This window comes from Myxine glutinosa, chromosome 9 (genome assembly GCF_964187855.1).
Source record: "Myxine glutinosa chromosome 9, kmMyxGlut1.1, whole genome shotgun sequence".
In the NCBI taxonomy this organism is placed as follows: Eukaryota; Metazoa; Chordata; class Myxini; order Myxiniformes; family Myxinidae; genus Myxine; species Myxine glutinosa.
The window spans coordinates 85,458,090-85,476,379 of record NC_136269.1 but is presented as its reverse complement, the minus strand read 5'-3'; the positions used below and the strand labels follow the sequence as shown (position 1 = coordinate 85,476,379).

Sequence of the window (18,290 nt, the reverse complement as noted above, 5' to 3'; positions counted from 1 at the left end):
GATCCCAAGCCGGCACCCTAACCGCTAAGCCAACACCAGGATTTTTCTTAGTGTGTTGTATATTATTTCCAATTCAGCATCTAAAAAGGCTGTGGTGAATATCCAATTAGCACTCGCTCGCCTCGCCCCCTGAGTGCATAGCTAGGTCGGTATCTATACACCGCCTCATTTTATTTTTTCCCATTAAGCAAAATCTGTTTTGTTTTTTTTGCAAATACACAAATATTAGTATTCCCGTCAGTGAATGGCTCTTATATTGTCCAGACGGGTCTTATATTTATAGTATTACAGAAGGGAGGATTCATATTTATTTTGGCTTCTGAACAAACTTCAACATGTTCCTGATCATTCTTCACAGAAACGAAACACTTATGCCAGACATTTATCAATGAAATAACTTGTCACTCTTACTCATTTTTCCCCTTATGGCAGTTCCTACCATAATAAATAGTACATATTCCGATTATTGCAATATTGGCTTTACAAAAAGGTTATCTGTGTATTTATATATAGTGTCGAAATGTTGAATGATTATAAATAGAGAATTACACGTGGGAATGAAGTGAAAATCCCAAGATTAAACTTACCTGCTGGTCCAAGCGCTGATGCGGCCCAAAGCGAAGTCCCTTGCCTGGCTGACCTCCAAGCCCTCCCTCATTGCTTGCAACAACGCTTCCACCACTGCCCTCCACTCATCCTCATCTCTCCACGGCACGACTTGCAGAGCTCTCAAAAACTACAAGGCACAACGACATGTATGTATTAAATGAGGTTACTTGTTATTTTATAAAATGCACTTTTAAATTCTAAATCTGCAGATAAATCCAACCAAATGTATCACGATCCATCCTTTAAATAAAAACTATAGTAAAAGATAGCCAGGAGCCCACAGACAGTCCAAATGTGTCTTTGCAGGTACCGGTAGATCAAATATGGAGCACATTAAACTGCCATTCATTCATCCATTCATTTCACATAATACCCAATCGATAAACACTTGATCAAATTCACAGAACGCCTCAAATGATTATCCAAATTCCTCTTTTGCAAACTCTTTTGCAAAAGTTTTGTTGCCCTTTACACAAAGTGTTGTTACTTTCATTCCAAATTCATACCTTGTGTATCACCTGAATAAAATCGTTGTAACAAAATTCACCTTGCTCATTAAAAACAATATAAATCGAGAATGTAAATATTGGTTTAGAGTTAGACAGACACACGACGACCGACACAGACACAGATTGACAGACACAGATTGACAGACACAGATTGACAGACACAGATTGACAGACACAGATTGACAGACACAGATTGACAGACACAGATTGACAGACACAGATTGACAGACACAGATTGACAGACAGACAGACACACACACACACACACACACACACACACACACACACACACACACACACACACACACACACACACACACACACACACACACACACACACACACACACACACACACACACACACACACACTTCCACACGTTTCGAGGTGTAATTTGTACCTTCGCCTGCTTTCTCTCCATTCCCACGTGTAATAGTAATACTCTTCCGGTTTTACTTTTGTGCCGGAACCGGAACCGTCTCTTCAAGACATAAATACGAATTCATCTCACAGTAACTGGATACTTTCATTTTGTATTTTATTTTCCAATCATGACTTTTTAAAACTATGCTCAATTAGTATACAGTGCTATTTGTAAAAGGTTTATTTTACATTAATCATTTTATTTACAAGTAAGCACCTCATACAGTTTATATTTTACCGTTTCAGTGAAATGTTAATCCTTGTTTGAATAAAAAAACACATTAAATGGGTTACTTAAAACGAAACCAACTGTGGTTACGGGGCCTTTGACTATACACCGCCCAATATGGCGACAGGAAGACTCGTAGGTTGTTGTTGTTTGTGGTAATATAAGATAATTTAGTGTGAAACTTAGTCATTAACTATTTTCAATATTCCACATAATTATGGTCCATATTAAAATATATATATAAATTTGACATCCACTGGCAATTCAATAATAAAAAGATTTCGCGATGATGACGGTAAGGGATGGAATGAGGCATGAGGGTAGGCCTATAGTGCATATTTTGAGGAAGTCGGCATTGCACACATCATCTTGCGTTATCAATGCACATCGTTTTAAGAGTTAGTAGTTCTTAGGTTTGTGTTTATTTGTATATGGTTGGATCTTTCTCAGAAATATGCAACAAAACAATTCTCCAACTAGAATGTAGTAGAAAGCATACCTCCACCTGGTTGGTCATATCACTCAATGCCAATGGTGAAGAATTACTTTAAAAATTATACGAGCCGGATCTTCACCAAAATTGAATCGATTCTTCCTTGTCACACACAGAGTATATTATATCATCAAAGCGGAAGTGGCAAACATACCCGGAAGTGGCAAACACACCCGTAGTTTGTTTCACTTCCTGGTCGTGGTTTTGAGTAGTTGTACTTGTAAGTTGGCGTAAGGGAGGAATTTGAGGGAACATGGCTCCTGACGGCTCTTCGCCGAGTTTGCTGCCCAACACACACGGGTCGGACAGCTGAAGGGAAGGCGAGATAAGGCTCAACGATGAACCTGAAAACGCTCCTCCTCGACTTCAACATCAGGTCGGTAACATGGTCTTCCTTTGACCATAACGATCGTTGCTCGGCTTCGGTGCGATGTTTCGATCTCTGCGAGGGTCTTCATTCGGGACTGCAGGTGTATAGAGGATAAGGATAAGGGGAAGGGAGTGATATTTGGATTTTATAAAAGACGTGAATTCCGGGGGGGGGGGGCGGGGGAAGAGAGGAGGAAATATCAGAGGAAGGAAAGCGCTGAATAGTTCGTTTTTAAAGACAATATATTACATCATTGTGTGTTGGTTGATACCATTTGTAAATTCCTTGCTTTGTGTAAACGATGTAATTTGTGTTACCTTTTGTTACTACCACCTTATGAGAGTGCGAAGATGTGGATGTGACACAGGTATGATGTGCCATGACACAAGGGATTACTTGGGCTGATAACGGTTGTCTTGAATATTTATTTATTTTTGTCTGCATGATCGACCTCATGGAAGAGCTAAAGCAGAATGGGAGGGAACAAAATGGAAAGGGGGAAACACCACCAGCAGACTAGGAGAGTGAGATTAAGGAGAGGGGGAGAACAAATGGGGATGAACAACCTGAATAAAACACAGCAGGAAGGGGAAAGTGGGGATGAAACAGATAAGGAACAAACCAACGAACAAACGAAAAGAGACGGGGGGGCGGGGAGCGGGGGGCGGAAATCACAATAACCTGGGAAAACAAACTACTTGGTAATGAGGCCATTTTGGAATAGAATAGATCATGAATACAGATGGGGGCAGTGCCGATGGATTCTGGCCAACTCGCTGGCGGGCGCCATCTTGCCTACCAAGAGAATGCGAGCTGCGGGCATGTACCAGTACTTAGAGCAGTGGGCACACGCCAGTAGCGCGAGCTGCGAGCACGCGCCAGTAGTGCGAGCTGCGGGCACACGCCAGTAGTGCGAGCTGCGGGCACGCGCCAGTAGTGCGAGCTGCGGGCACGCGCCAGTAGTGCGAGCTGCGGGCACGCGCCAGTAGTGCGAGCTGCGGGCACGCGCCAGTAGTGCGAGCTGTGGGCATGCACCAGTAGAGAATGGACATTGCTGAATGAATTTGTCAATGGTACTTCACTTGTAGCATAGGTGAGGGTAACAAGCTTTGTAACAATCCTTGTTATTATTCATGTGATGAAATGATAGAGTTACATCTTTCTGTCTTTCCTCGTTTCCCCTTGTACAAGCAAAATCATGCAGACATTGTTACTTTACTTTGGAATTTTTGAGATCATGCTTCATGGAAGACCGAGAATAAAATACAATCGGACCTCAACATTCACGGGTTTCACGTATTCACGGTTTATAACATGTGACCTGCTTCTACATGTGCCTTGTTTATTCGCCGTTTTTTTTTTTAAAGTATTTTTTCTCTTTTTTTTTTACACATCAGGACCGGTCTCCTATATCCACAGCCACTGATATTAATTCAGCCTGGCAATTCTTCTTCAGAAACCTGCTCTCTTATGCACAGATTCCTCCCATCTAGTCTTCAATTACCTTACCCATCCTCCTGCTCTTGGTACTCTGAATCCTGATAATGCTTTAAAACAACTTGCATTCTCCTGCTGGAAGGCAAATCCAACTGAAGACAACCTCAGATTATTCCACAAAGCTCAGAACAAGTGTGTATACTCTCTGGGGAGCCAGAAAACAACATCTATCCAATCTCAAGAATGACCTTTCAAACACATGAAAGCCCGCTTGGAGTTTGCAAAAAAGCACCTAAAGGACTCTCAGACTGTGAGAAACAAGATTCTGTGGGCTTTCATGTGTCTTTCACTGAGGAGAGGCTTCCGTCTGGCCACTCTGCCATAAAGCCCAGTTCGGTGGAGTGTTGCAGTGATGGTTGTCCTTCTGGAAGTTTCTCCCATCTCCACACAGGATCTCTGGAGCTCAGCCAGAGTGACAATCAGGTTCTTGGTCACCTCTCTTACCAAGGCCCTTCTCCCCCGATTGCTCAGTTTGGCCGGGCGGCCAGCTCTAGGAAGAGTCCTGGTTGTTCCAAACTTCTTCCATTTAAGAATTATAGAGGCCACTGTGCTCTTGGGAACCTTCAATGCAGCAGAGATTTTTTAGTAGGCTTCCCCAAATCTTTGCCTCACCACAATCCTGTCTGTGAGCTCTGCAGGCAGTTCCTTCGACCTCATGGCTTGGTTTTTGCTCTGATATGCATTGTCAGCTGGGAGCCCTTATATAGACAGGTGTGTGCCTTTCCAAATCATGTCCAATCAATGGAATTTACCACAGGTGGACTCCAATCAAGGTGTAGAAACATCTCAAAGATGATCAAGAGAAATGGGAGGCACCTGAGCTAAATTTCAAGTGTCATAGCAAAGGGTCTGAATACTTATGTAAATGTGATATTTCAGTTTTTTCTTTTTAATAAATTTGCAAAACTTTCTAAAATCTTGTTTTCTCTTTGTCATTATGGGGTATTGAGTGTAGATTGATGAGGGAAAAAATGAATTTAAACGATTTCAGCATGAGGCTGCAACATAACAAAATGTGAAAAAGTGAAGGGGTCTGAATACTTTCTGAATGCACTGTATGACGGGGTCCGACTGTAATTTTGAACTTGTAAAACCACATTATGTATCCGAATGATGCATGTCTGCAGTCTTTTACTTGGACACTTATTAACGTTTAAGTTAATGTGGTAATTGTATGTTTGATTTGACCAATCATCTTCCTCGTTTACATCTGCAATTTCAGCCGCTGTATGCTGGCTTCCTGTGGCTTGGCCACGGCTGTACTTCTGCCATTCTGGCTGGATGGATTAGCCGCTCCTCTGTGGTTACCGTTGGCTCCTCTTCTTACTTGCCATTGCCTCGCTGTGTTGGCTTCTGTGGTGGGAACTATAGTGTGGTGTCTTTACCCACGATCCAGGTGTGCTTGCTTATTTATTTTAATAAATCGATGAAGCTTTGACGGCACACATCCTTTCTTCCTGTTTCGGTTGTTAGTCGATTTTGTCACTGCGTTTTTGTTGTCACCTGTTTGATGCTTCGTATGTTTGAGCAGGTCAGAAGGTGGAGGTCGAAGTGAATTCCGTGCAATGCTTGTGACCGCTGCCTTGCATCTATTACTTCTGCTTTTTGGCCTCGCACTGTGTACCTATCCTGGGATACAAGATAAGGGGTTCCGAAGAGAACCTTTAGAAGCAGAAAAGAGCTCGGGCAAGCCGCCATGGCTACTGGTGTTTGCACCACTGTTCGTTGTCTGCCCTCTTGGGTTGGCAGGCTGTGTGTGGGGACTCCGGCATGGTCGGGCACAACAGGTGAAAAGCACAGTATTACCTGCTGGTTTGTCATTGGAGAATGGCGTGGAAAAACAGATTGTTTAAAACTGGATTAAAAGATTCACTGTGGATGAAATTTGAATGTAGGCTGATTGTGGGTTTTCAGTTAACTTTGTTTACACTACTGGTCAAAAGTTTTCGACCACCTCAATTTTTCCAGTTTTTATTGAAATTTATACAGTTTAATGTCTCAATGTACTCTGAAATTAAGCATTGAAAAAATTAATAATTGGAGATAAAAAAGAAATCATGGAATCATTTTGTTTAACAAAATTTAATTTAAATTTTTGACTCAGCAAAGCAGCCACCTTTTGCAGATATAACCGCCGAACACACTCGTGGCCTTCTTTCTACCATGAAAATCAAATATTGTTTGGGAATTTCTACCCAACATTGTTGCAGAAGTTCCCACAAATGTGTTGCACTTGTAGGTTGCTTTGCTTTCACCCTTCTGTCCAGTTCATCCCAAACCAGCACGATGGGGGTTAAGTCTGGAAACTGTGCTGGCCATTCCATGATTTGAAGCCGACCGTCTTGTTCTTTTCCTCGAAGGTAGTTTTGACATAGACTGGAGGTGGGTCATTATCTTGCTGGAAGATGAACCCCTTTCTCTCATTTCTCTCATCTCCCCTTCCTGTTCTGGCTGGAGTTCCGCAAGGTAGTGTCCTGGGCACTGTGCTATTTCTGGTCTTCATCAATGATCTCTCCGACTCTGGAAAATCCTCTCTATCTCTTTGCTGATGACTCCACTATCTGCCGCTCCATTCCTCATCCCTCAGATCGGCAGTTTGCAGCCTCCTCACTCTCTGCAGACCTGGACAAAATCAGACTGGTCAAACAAGTGGAACATGTCTTTCAATCCTGACAAATCCCACACTCTTACTATGTCTCTCCGAAAAGACCGACTGGAAAACCCTCTTATCTACTTTCTCAAAAATCCTCTCCAAGAAGTTCTGTCGCTCAAGCTTTTGGGTCTCACTATCTGCCATGATCTTTCTTGGGATAACCACATTTCCAAGCTGGCCTCCAAAGCCAGTCGCCGACTGGGCATCCTCCGTCGTGCGAAGTCCTTCCTTGGCACACCTGAGCTCCTCACCACATACAAAGCTTTCATCCACAGCTCAATGGAATACTGTTCTCCCCTCTGGGCCGGTGCTCCTGCCTCACACCTAGCTCCGCTCCACGCTGTTGAAACCAAAGCTTTCAGAATCATTGGAATCTCCTGTGATGTAGCTAACTCCGAGGGCCTTTCACTCGCTCACGACAGGCAGGTTGGTGGTCTTTCTGTCTTCTACCGACTCCTCTCCGGCCTTGCTCCCCCAGCTCTCTCTGTGCTCTGTCCCCCTAATATTCCTACAGGTCGCACAAGATCTGCCAGCAACCCTGTTATGGTTAAACTGCCAAAATCTAGGCTCTCTGCTCACCTTCACTCTTTCATTCCCCTTTTCTCCCACCTCTGGAACAAACTCCCCCACTCCCTTCAATCCCACTCCTCCCTCCAGGTCTTTAAAACAGCTGTTCACCACCATCTTATCTTCCCCCATCCAAAACCTTGATCTTTTCTACCCCCGCTAATTCACCCAAGATACACTTTTTTTGAAATTCCAACTTCTTTCCTGGAAGTCCTTGCAGTGTTGATGTGTTTTATACCTCTCCCACCTCCCCCCAAGCCCTCCCCTCCCACATTTCTCTCGATGTCCTTGCTCTCAAATGTTGTGTTTGTGTCCTTCCCCCTCTCTCCCCATCTTGTGTTGCGCTCCCCTTATTTTGTGTTTTATGTGTCGGTTGCCTTTTTGTGTGATTAATGTTAGCTCTTTCACGAGCCTCGATCTTGTACACAAAAAAAAAAAAAAAAACACTGACCACCTAGGCGTATACCAGAGGGCATTGCATGGTGCTGCAAAATGCTGTGGTAGCCCTTTTGGTTCAGGGTGGCAGTCACTCTGGGCAAGTCGCCGACTCTGGATCCAGCAGAAGAGCCCCAGACCCTCACGCTTCCTCCTCCATGTTTGACAGTTGGTGTTACACACTGAGGAACCATCCTTTCGCCTACTCGACGGTGCACAAAAACCCAGCGCGATGAACCAAAGATTTCAAATTTTGATTCATCGGTCCATAAGACTTAGTGGTTAGGCTAAGCTTAGTGGTTAGGGTGCCAGCTTAGGATCCTAGGATCCTGGGTTCGAATCCCGGTCGATCGCTGAATTAATGCCAGGGGGGTTCACTCAGCCTGTCATCCTTCCGAGGTCAGCTAATTGAGTACCAGTTCACTGGTAATTCCCTGCTTGTCGTAAAAAAGGCGACAAAAAGGGTTCGCGGCAGGAAGGGCATCCGGCCGTAAAACATTGCTTCAAAAAGGGGACCAAAAAAACAACAACAACCACGGTCCCCGAAAAAGGCCATCCCCCGCTTTGCGGGGGAAAATGGCCTCTAAAGGTGGTTTTTTAAAAAAAATTTGGGGTCCATAAGACCTTCTTCCAGTCTTCAGTAGTCCACTGGCGGTGCTTCATGGCCCAGGCAAGCCTCTTTTTCTTATTTTGCCATCTTAGCAATGGCTTTCTTACTGCCACTCGACCTGTCAAACCTGCAGCTCAGTCTTCTTTTCACAGTTGAAACTGAGACTTGCTTACTTCGACCAGTGTTAAGTTGTGCTTGAAGCTGTTGTCCTGTGAGCCGCCTATCACGCAAGCTGTTGACTCTCAGAAACTTGTCTTCTGATTCTGTTGTGGCTTTGGGTCTGTCAGACCTCTTCCTATCAGTTTCCTCCAGTTTCCAAAATACTACTTCCTGCAGTGCAATATTGTCCAAATAATGCTTCAGAGGGTGTAATAACAGTCTGTTCCAATACTGCTTTTATACAGACAGGGGGTTTGTAATCAAGTAATCAGCAGAGGTTGGGACACCTGTAGGAATTGTTTGCATCAACTTTCAAGGCTTAATTTACTTCGGTTGCTGCAGAACAGCTGTAAGTTGTTAACCCATTACTTGTTCCCTGAAGGCCTTTTTTTTTTTTTACAATATAACATGTGCAATTTACATTATTTTCCCGTTTTTGTAAACCTAAACTTTTTTTTTAACCTCGAGCAGTTTACTGCTTACCTTTCAGGTTATTCACTGGACTTGAATTGCTTAAATTTCAATAAAAACTGGAAAAATTGAGGTGTTCTAAAACTTTTGACCAGTGGTGTACATAAAGAATTACTTTTGATTTTTTTTGATATGAAATCTGCCTTGAAACGAAACACACTAAATTTAAAGTAAGGACTGTAACCAATGTTTGCAGGTCTGCTATTATAAGTGCATAAACTATAGGAAAAGTTTTTTTTCTTGTTTATTTTAATATACATTATTTTTTGCAAGAATTATTTGTGAAGAAAAAGTAGTTTTTGAATTTGTTTTCAATGAAGTGAATCATGTATGGCAAATATATAATGTTTTGCCCTGCTGCGCATCCTTTTTCTGCACCAGCTGGAGATGATTTTTGGAGTCAATTTCCTGCAGTTTGTTTTCATTGCATTGCGACTGGATGGCGTCATCAACTGGGCCTGGGTGGTAAGATCACAGCCAAAAAAAAAAATCACAACTTACATTTTGTATTCTTCTTTTTTTTTTAAACTCGAATATTCCCAGTTAAATGTATCAGAATATCTCTCCTACATGTTTAATCCAACCGTGAAACCATGATATCCGTTAGGCTTGCAAATGATTGCCAAAAGAACACACATGATGTCCCAATTGTTGACTTTTTCATTCCTTCTCTTTTGCATTGATGAGATATCGATCACACTTCGAGAAGCCAAAGAGCTAATTATTTGGTTCCTTGTCACCTTGGTTGTACAGCAAATGTGGCCGGAACAGGATTTTCCACTTGTGAAAGGCGGTGTCTGTGTAATGAAAAATAGGAGTCTTCACCACGTGCAGCCATCTCTGAATTATGTGCAGTCCTCTTCCCTAAAATCGAGCAATCATTGATCTGTTCATTTAAAAAAAAAAAAAACACCTTTAGAGGCCATTTTTCCCCGCAAGCGGGGGTTGGCCTTTTTCGGGAACCGTGGTTGTTGTTGTTTTTTGGTCCCCTTTTTGAAGCAATGTTTTACGGCCGGATGCCCTTCCTGACGCCAACCCTTTTTGCCGCCTTTAGCGACAAACAGGGAATTACCAGTGAACTGGTACTCAATTAGCCGACCTCGGAAGGATGACAGGCTGAGTCAACCCCCCTGGCGTTAATTCAGCGATCGACCGGGATTCGAACCCAGGATCCTGGGATCCTAAGCCGGCACCCTAGCCGCTAGCCCAACACCAGGGTTTATTCATTCATTATGTTCATTATGAGACCATATTTACAGCAGCCAGCTGTTGTCAGGAGCAAAATGTGAAATTCCAATTTTCTTTTTTGCATGAAATGAGGATAAGTTTTGATAGACTTGGGAAGGTTTCTGCTAAATGAAAAAATACATCAACTTCATAAATAGTTTGTTCCTCCCCTGCCCTCCCACCAATCAAGTTTCCCCCCCTCCCCCCTTGTTCTTTTATTTTCTGCCCTGGCTTCAGGTTTATTTATTCGTTTGCAAACCTTAACCATACTATATTGTTAATGGACTTGCAGCAGTACTTGAGATTGTGTTCTGTGTTGTCTTATCAGGCCACTGTGTTATGATAGTACTCTCTTTCAAATATAGTTGCTCAAATTATTAGTACTCGGCCTGGTTACCCATCGCTTCATTGACAGATTTCATCAAAAGACAACATGTCTATCGACGAATCTCAACAAGGATGTAAAATGAAGTGAAATACATGAAAAACGGATATTTTATAACATGGCGTTGTTGTAGTTGTTGTTCTGGCTGTGGTTGTTACTTCACACACGAAGCGAAAGGTGGGGTTAAGCAATTGGTTCGCTTTATCTGTCTGTCTGTCTCTCTATGATTGGGGAACAACTTGATTTCAATTGATTTATATATTTTAACATGAATCGGAACACAAGCCTACAGTTTAGCACTACTTTGGTTCTGAATTTGGCAAATGGTACAGAATCTCATCCCAAACACGTTTGCGCACAGAGTAAGGTATTGTTTTTGTCTGTTTACCTGTCTGACAATCAAACAAAACTGGAAATCATTCCAAACAGAAAACTGTTTTAGGGACGTCATAATGGACACAAACCGCAGACATAAATAACTAATTTAACGCGTTTAATAATAAGGTGTAAAAGAGTAAGGTGTAAGGTGTAATAATAAGATGCATCAATGGCAGTCAACTTCCGGTTCAATGTTTTTGGTGGGTTTTTTTCTAGTCTTTCAAACCTTTATTTTATTTCAATTGGATTATATACTTGAACATTGTAGAACACAAATCGCCTTGTCACTTCCAAAAATCACCAGTTTAGCAGTACTTGGACAAAATATTACGACATTTTACGCTATCTTGACCAATCAAGTGTGCCGCTCGTGCTCTCATCATTGGGGAATATTGAGATTCAGACAAAATCGTGGCTTGTCGGAAATATAGATCATGCTCAGAAATGCAAAGCTAGAGTATTGAAGAACATTTCCATGTCATTTTTCTCAAGCCTGCGTGGGGTAAGGTGTTCTATGAACACTGGTAGTTTGTGTGCTCTTTCCATCTACTTTTATGTATTTTTCTATTGCTTCGAGAAGTAGTACTATTTATAATTTGTTTGCTCCTTCTGTGTCCTAATAACCTAAAGGGTTCCTGTTGTAGAATAATAATGTTAATGTTGGAACCGCTGCATTGTCTCACAATTCCCGCTTCTTCAATCCTGGAAAGACAGTCTTATAAAACAGGGATCCATATGATTAAATGCACACAATTTTTTGTTTTAAGTGATGTATTTTTCGGCATACAAGTCTTTTTTCCCTTGAAGTGCGGGCCTCGACTTGTACTCAGAATTGACTTCTTTATGGTTTAAGACCTTGAATTGTATAAATGAAAAATAATTGCAAAGTATGACATTTTCTGAAATAAATTGTGTAATTGTTAATTTAGAAAACACAACAGCAAGTTTCCACTTAATGTCGTGGATGCGTTCCGAGAAAGTGCAACAATAAGCAAAACAACATCAAGGAGACCAGATATTCCCATATACGTCATGTTTTAATGGGGGTGATGTGTTCCCAGGGCACATTTTTGGTCACTATACCATAACTTTAACTTTACTGAACTGCATGTAAGAGAAAATTATTAAACAAATCAATAAAGAACACAAATAAAATCTACAAATGGACCATTGAATGAACAGTTACAGGGGTACTTACCAAAATGTAGAGCTGAGATATCTTGCCGGGACGGGAGAAGTGCGGGTGTGGAGCAGAAAGACTACAGGGAGGGAGAGGCAGGCCTTTGTGTCTCGGACAGACTGCTTGAATAATTGTGCGTTGGGAAGGCAAAGCCCAGAGCGATATTACGCTCCCCTCCCCACTCGTCATGATCAGGCTTTCAGGTGAGTCGCTCGCCGAATCTGGAATCGAGAAATCTCAGATCCAGCTATCGACCGGGTCATGTGGTGAATCTGGAGTGGAGAATTCGTAACCAAGGTGCCGAGAGATGGTGTGATCAGAGCATTGAAGAAATCTGAATGCAGTATTTGTACAAAGACTAATCTTGTGTTGAGAAAACCAAGAAGGCTAATTGCAGCTGCAAAGCTAGGTGAACAAACATCGAGTTCTTGTATTAATGTGTCAGGTGTTAATTTTTAACCTGCACATGCAAAGCAAAACGGGGTTAAGCAATTGGTTCATGTCCTTCCATCTGTAAACAGCAGTTTATGATTGAGGGACAACTATATATATAAATATATATATATATATATATATATATATATATATATATGATTTTGATCAGATGTGTTATATGCATGTTTCATAATAAATGTAAAGATGAACTGATTAGATTTTGGCATCAAGAGGTAAAATGTCAGAGGTCATGTCAGGTAAAAATGTGATACTTGAGAACAGCTGAAGGGATTTAAATTAAACTTGGTACAAGTATGTATAATTATATAATAATGTGGACAGAGGCATATCAGTCGAAAAATACAACATAATTATAGTTGTGGAATTAACGTTGTCGAAACTTGTACATCTTGTTATTACTGACTTTGTGGCTCAAAATAATAACTTGACAACTGTCATGCAGGTGGTCTGCATACCTGCCTGGTTATTGCTATCATTCCTTGAGCTCCTTTCCATCTACCACCTGCTCTGGGCATTCCTGATAGCATCAACAACAGCGGCTGTAACCGATGGCCAGCGTCGTTCACACATGTTGTCTGCCTGTACGCATGTTACCTTGCTCACCTGTTTGCTCACCTTTTTGGTACGTGCGTGCGCACACACACACACACACACACACACACACACACACACACACACACACACACACACACACACACCTTTCATTCTCCTACCATACAAGTTTATAATAAACCAACTTAGAAAAGTGTGTGTCATGTTAATTATTGACTGTGCCATCATTAAAACCAGTCAAATCTGCATCAAATCCTGAAAAGGACAATACTGCCTTGTACATAAAGCAATGGCACGTATGTCTCATCCCTCAGGCTCTTCTCACAGCCAAGGTAGATGAACAGCTGTCTCTGAATTTTGTCTTCATCTTCATACCACTATGGATAGGCCTGCTTGCTGTACTACTTTCATCCTGCTGTTTACGTGGCGGAAATCGTTGTAAGTCATTTGGGCAGTGTATGGATAAATTGGAATTGAGTCGGCTGAAATGGTTTCTTTCTGTCTGAAATATTATCTCTCAAGGTATACAATATGATGTATGTGTATTGAAATTCGAGCATTTTATTAATAATTATGCTTTTGACACCAAATGTTCTTGTATAATCCTCTTTGATAGGTGGGCCAGCCATCTGGTTGGTATAATATGGCATTTTATGAAGGGACATATTTTGACATCTTGAACTTTGACCTTTACAGGGTGGTTCGGGTTACGGCAGTCCTTTTGCCCTTTTCTTCTTGATATGTTCCCATGCTTACGTGAGTTCACCAATGTGGGTTACTCTTGGCATGACCCAAGCAATGAAACAAATGACGACTCCGAACTTGTGGCCGTCCAACCAACTGTCCCAGCATTGCAAAAGCCCCTTGCCTCGCCTGACGGAGCATGGACAGTAGTCGCTGGCTCGGGTTCACCGGGTGCATTCCGTGACCCTGGAATCTTCCCTCCACGGCTCTTCCTGGATATTCCTGACTGATCTAGAAGAGGAGGCTGAGCTGAGTCTAATGGTTCTCGAATTGAGCTGTGGACCTGGAGATCCAAGCAGCTGTTCCGGAATCCATTAATCAATTTTTTTTAACAAAGCTTATCTCTTGTCCATGTGGTTTTTAATACAATAATATAACATTTCTCTCATTGTGCCTTTGTGTTGCATTCACACTGCATTGGGCTGCAAACATGAGGTTGAGGATTGGGTTCATAATCTCAAATATCTGACTTAAACCAAGGATCTCATGGGTGCAAATGGAGCTCTGCAGAAAAGTTACATAATTCGCAGGGATACCAACATCAACTTGAGTGCAATTTATATTGTACTTCATTTATGTGAATTTTGATTTCATTTTATGTATCATACTCTTTGCAAAGCATTGGTGCTGCAGAAAATTTCTTAGCAAGGGTTATACTGGGTGGTTTGCCATCGCCTTCCCAGCGTTTTGTCCGTACTCTAACCTTTTAAATGCTGAGCGCCAAGCAAGGAAGCCGCATGTACCATTTACAGTCTTTGGTTGACTCAGTCGGGCTTTGAAATACCGACCTCCCAGGCTCGGCCCCAGACTCGGAGCAGACACTCTAACCATTACAGCACCGAATCTGTTTTTTGTGTCAATACAAATATGGAATTATTTTTCATCAGACTTATTTTGATATTTATCGAGCCATGACTCTCATATTCATTACGGCCCATTGGCACACAACAGTGCATCTCTTTCGAAGCCCAGGGCCTCGCGACGTTACTTTTATATGATGACTTTACGTCCCTATCTGTTTTGGAACTGCTGTGCAGTAAAGCCCGGCTTGGAAAGTGTGCTGATGTATTTTACTCACATAATGTTATAGATTTTAAAATTGTGATCTTCGATTTATATTGTACAACTCGCAGCTAACACATCTATCTGTACAACTTCTCTCGTTAAAACTTTACATCTTATTAAATGGCAGGTATTGTTGCTGTCGTATGGTTCGTTTTATAAAGACGCTTTTAGCAGGAACTGGCCTTCCCCAGCATATTCAAATGCTTCATTTTGTGTGTGCATCGGATCATGATCGAGGATGCTGTTTGTCACTGCTGGACAGTAAAATCTTGAATTTCATCTTCCCTACACTCCGTACCTTGTGGAAGGATAAAGAGGGAATGTCCTCTCCTTCATTAAATCGTTCACTATGGGCACGCAGTTGGAGAAATTCATGGGTTTTGTTTCCCAAAGTGCAATTTAATGCTGACAAGTGTTTTGGAGAATTAAATTTTCAGCACGACTATCAATAGCCTTGCTTTTATAAAGTTTGTAGATTGTATCAAGTCTATTTTCCATATTGGCTACACTTTTTATGCCTCCGGCGATGAAGGCATGTTTTCAGGTTATCCGTACGGCTGTCCGTCCGTCCGTGATAGGTTTTCGTTACTGCGATAACTTGAGAATGGCTGACGTGATCTCATTCAAACTTGGTACAGGTATGTATAATGATGTAAAGATTAACTTATTCGATTTTGGGGTCAAATGTCAAATCTGTAATCGGTATATAACTTGAGAACGGCTGAAGTGATCTAATTCAAACTTGTTAATACAGGAAAGACTCAGTCAGCAGAGAATGAATTCAACCAACCGGAAGAATAACTAGAAAGGGAAACTTGAGCAGTATAAATACTGTATATGCATTGTTTATCACATACTTAAACAACTTTTTTTACTGCACTTTCTCGATATTCCAGGAATAATCTGGATTTGGTGTTAATTTTAAACCAACTGGAGATCTCGCGAGATCTTGGAGACGGCGGCAGGGATTTTCGAAGCTCCACACGGTCGCCACGTTTTTCGAAGTTAAGTCTGTTCACAATTGTATTTTGTCGAAACTGTATTTATCTTTCGCTGTGTGAAGTTATTGTGTGCAACTTTGGTTGTTTCTCGGTGTTTATCTTTCATAAATTGATCGTCTGTTTGCCGTGTCGCGAGCAAGGCCTTGTACAGTGTGCACTGTACAACCTTGAGGCTTTGTTTTTCTCTCAGTGGTCCGTCGTTTGTGATCCAATAACTTTCGTTCTCTGTATTCCCAGTCTTTTCACCCATAGCCTACTTCCTTGTGTAAATCTCAACTCAAAAAAAAAAAAAAAAAAAAAAAAAAAAAAAAAAAAAAAAAAAAAAAACATTTCCTTCTCTGTTCTCATTCGTTTATTCATTCTTATTCGTTCGTTCGTTCTTCGACCACGTGTTTCTCCCCCATTTCCCCAGATAGTTTTCACTCATTAACCTTCAATGTTTACACTTTCCCCTCAAGTTATGTATTCCGTCTTATTTTATAACACCTTTTTCTTCTTCTTCTTTAAAAGGCTGCTTTCGACTTGCTCACCAAATCAATTCATCCCAAAAAAAATATCCATCTCCTATAGTGCCTTTGTTCTACATTCCCTAAACTCTCCTGCACTCCATCCTCCATCCAGCGTCCTTAAACGTATTTTTAACTCGAAGGTCACAAGAAACTCATTTTGCAATAAATGTTCGTTTCCCATAAATCGTACACTTTCAAAAATCCAATCTCACCCCTCCCCTCCAAATCTTCCCCATAACCCCTCCCCTCCAAATCTTCCCCATCACCCCTCCCCTCCAAATCTTCCCCATCACCCATCCCTTTCAAATCTCCCCCCTTGCCCCCTCCCTCCTAAACTACCCCCTCACCCCTCCCCGCCAAGACGCCCCCTCGCCCCTCCCCTCCTAGACTCCTGCCTCACCCCTCCCCTCCAAATCTCCCCCATATCCCATCCCTTTCAAATCCCTCCCCTTGTCCCTTCCCTCCCAAACTCCCCCCTCACCCCTCCCCTTCAAATCTCCCCACCCTCATTGCTTCTCAATTTCCCCCCGCTCACTCCCCCTCCTCAAAGCGTCCTCCCCGCTTCTTCCCCCTTCAAACTCTCACCTCCATCTCCCCCAACCTTCTGTCTCGCTCTTCCCCCTCCTCAAATAACACCTCATTGTGGCTCACCCAATCACCATCAAACCTTTTGTCCGCCCCATCCTTCCCTTTCTCCGAGCTATTCTGAAATCTCTGACACACCTTCAACAGCTCTCCCTACCTCTTCCACCTCTTCCACATCTTACCCTACCCCTCCTCCCCCCTGTTCTGTATCTGATGCTCCCCCTTCCTCTTCATTAACGGTATGGACCTCAAACATCCGGGGCCTTCGTTCAAACTTAACTGATCTCTCCATACAGGTTGCTTCTGTCAAACCAGACGTGATCTGCTTAACAGAAACTTTCCTCCTTTATGATGTCTCTGATTCCATAGTATCTCTCCCGGGCTACTCCCTCCTCCGGTATGATAGACCTGAGCCTCGTCCTGGAGGCGGGGTTGCTATCTTTATCAAAAACTCTTCCTCACTCGCCCTGCACTGCACTCTCTCCACCTCACCCCCAGGAATACCTCTGGCTACGGCTTCCCCTTCGCTCCCACCTCTTGTTCATATGTGTGCTGTACCGTCCACCAAACAGTGATGACTCCATCTACATCTCGCTGTCTGATGATATGGACCAACTTCTATCTACTCATCCCAACTCTCTCATCCTCATATGTGGTGATTTCAACTGTCATCATGCCAGTTGGCTGGGTGTGGGTACCTCTCTCACCAGCCATGGCTCCTCAGCAAAGGACTTCTGCGACTCACTGGGACTGACACAATCTGTCAATTTCCCGACCCGGATCTCAGTCAACGGAACATCTTCTCTTCTGGACTTGGTTATGACTAACTTCCCTGAAAATGTCTGCTGCTCTTCTTCTGCTCCGATCGGATCATCTGATCATGTCCTTGTTAAAGTGGACATCTCTCTGACCATCCTCAGGGAGCCTGCTCAGCGTCGACGAGTCTGGCATTTCACTCAGGCCAACTGGCACGGTCTTCAAGCAGCCATCAATCATCTGGACTGGTCTCCCATCTCTACCACCTCTGACATCAACTCATCCTGGGAATTCTTCCAAAGTAAATTGCTCTCTCTCATGCACAGATTTATCCCATCTCGTCTTCAGTTGTCATACCCTTCCTCCCGTCCATGGTACACGGAATCTTGTGGTGAGGCTGTTGCCCAGAAACAACTTGCCTTCGTCTC

General features: G+C 42.6%; 2 protein-coding genes across 5 annotated transcripts in view; one reads left to right on the top strand and one right to left on the bottom strand.

The window, feature by feature from the left end:
- LOC137435267 (ribosomal biogenesis protein LAS1L) overlaps nt 1–1,593 on the bottom strand; it is a 72,656-nt gene extending 71,063 nt beyond the window's left edge. For all 3 annotated transcript variants that reach the window (XM_068128888.2, XM_068128891.2, XM_068128890.2), the window contains exons 1-2: nt 1,518–1,593; nt 588–736 (exon numbers count right to left, since the gene is read on the bottom strand). In XM_068128888.2, the coding sequence (XP_067984989.2) occupies nt 588–736; nt 1,518–1,538 (170 nt within the window). In that variant the 5' untranslated portion in view covers nt 1,539–1,593. The remainder of the gene's footprint in view (nt 1–587; nt 737–1,517) is intronic.
- A 442-nt stretch (nt 1,594–2,035) lies between these two features.
- On the top strand, nt 2,036–15,146 carry LOC137435270 (transmembrane protein 185-like). Of its 2 annotated transcripts, none has more exons than XM_068128893.2 (8): nt 2,036–2,064; nt 2,379–2,638; nt 5,352–5,525; nt 5,661–5,916; nt 9,406–9,489; nt 13,093–13,272; nt 13,517–13,640; nt 13,899–15,146. In XM_068128893.2, the coding sequence occupies exons 2-8, from the start codon at nt 2,601–2,603 to the stop codon at nt 14,174–14,176; spliced, it is 1,134 nt and encodes a 377-aa protein (XP_067984994.2). In that variant the 5' UTR covers nt 2,036–2,064; nt 2,379–2,600; the 3' UTR covers nt 14,177–15,146. The 2 variants fall into 2 exon arrangements, with proteins under 2 accessions (XP_067984994.2, XP_078640617.1); XM_078784491.1 differs by having other exon boundaries at nt 2,058–2,089.
- The last annotated feature ends 3,144 nt before the right edge of the window (nt 15,147–18,290 follow it).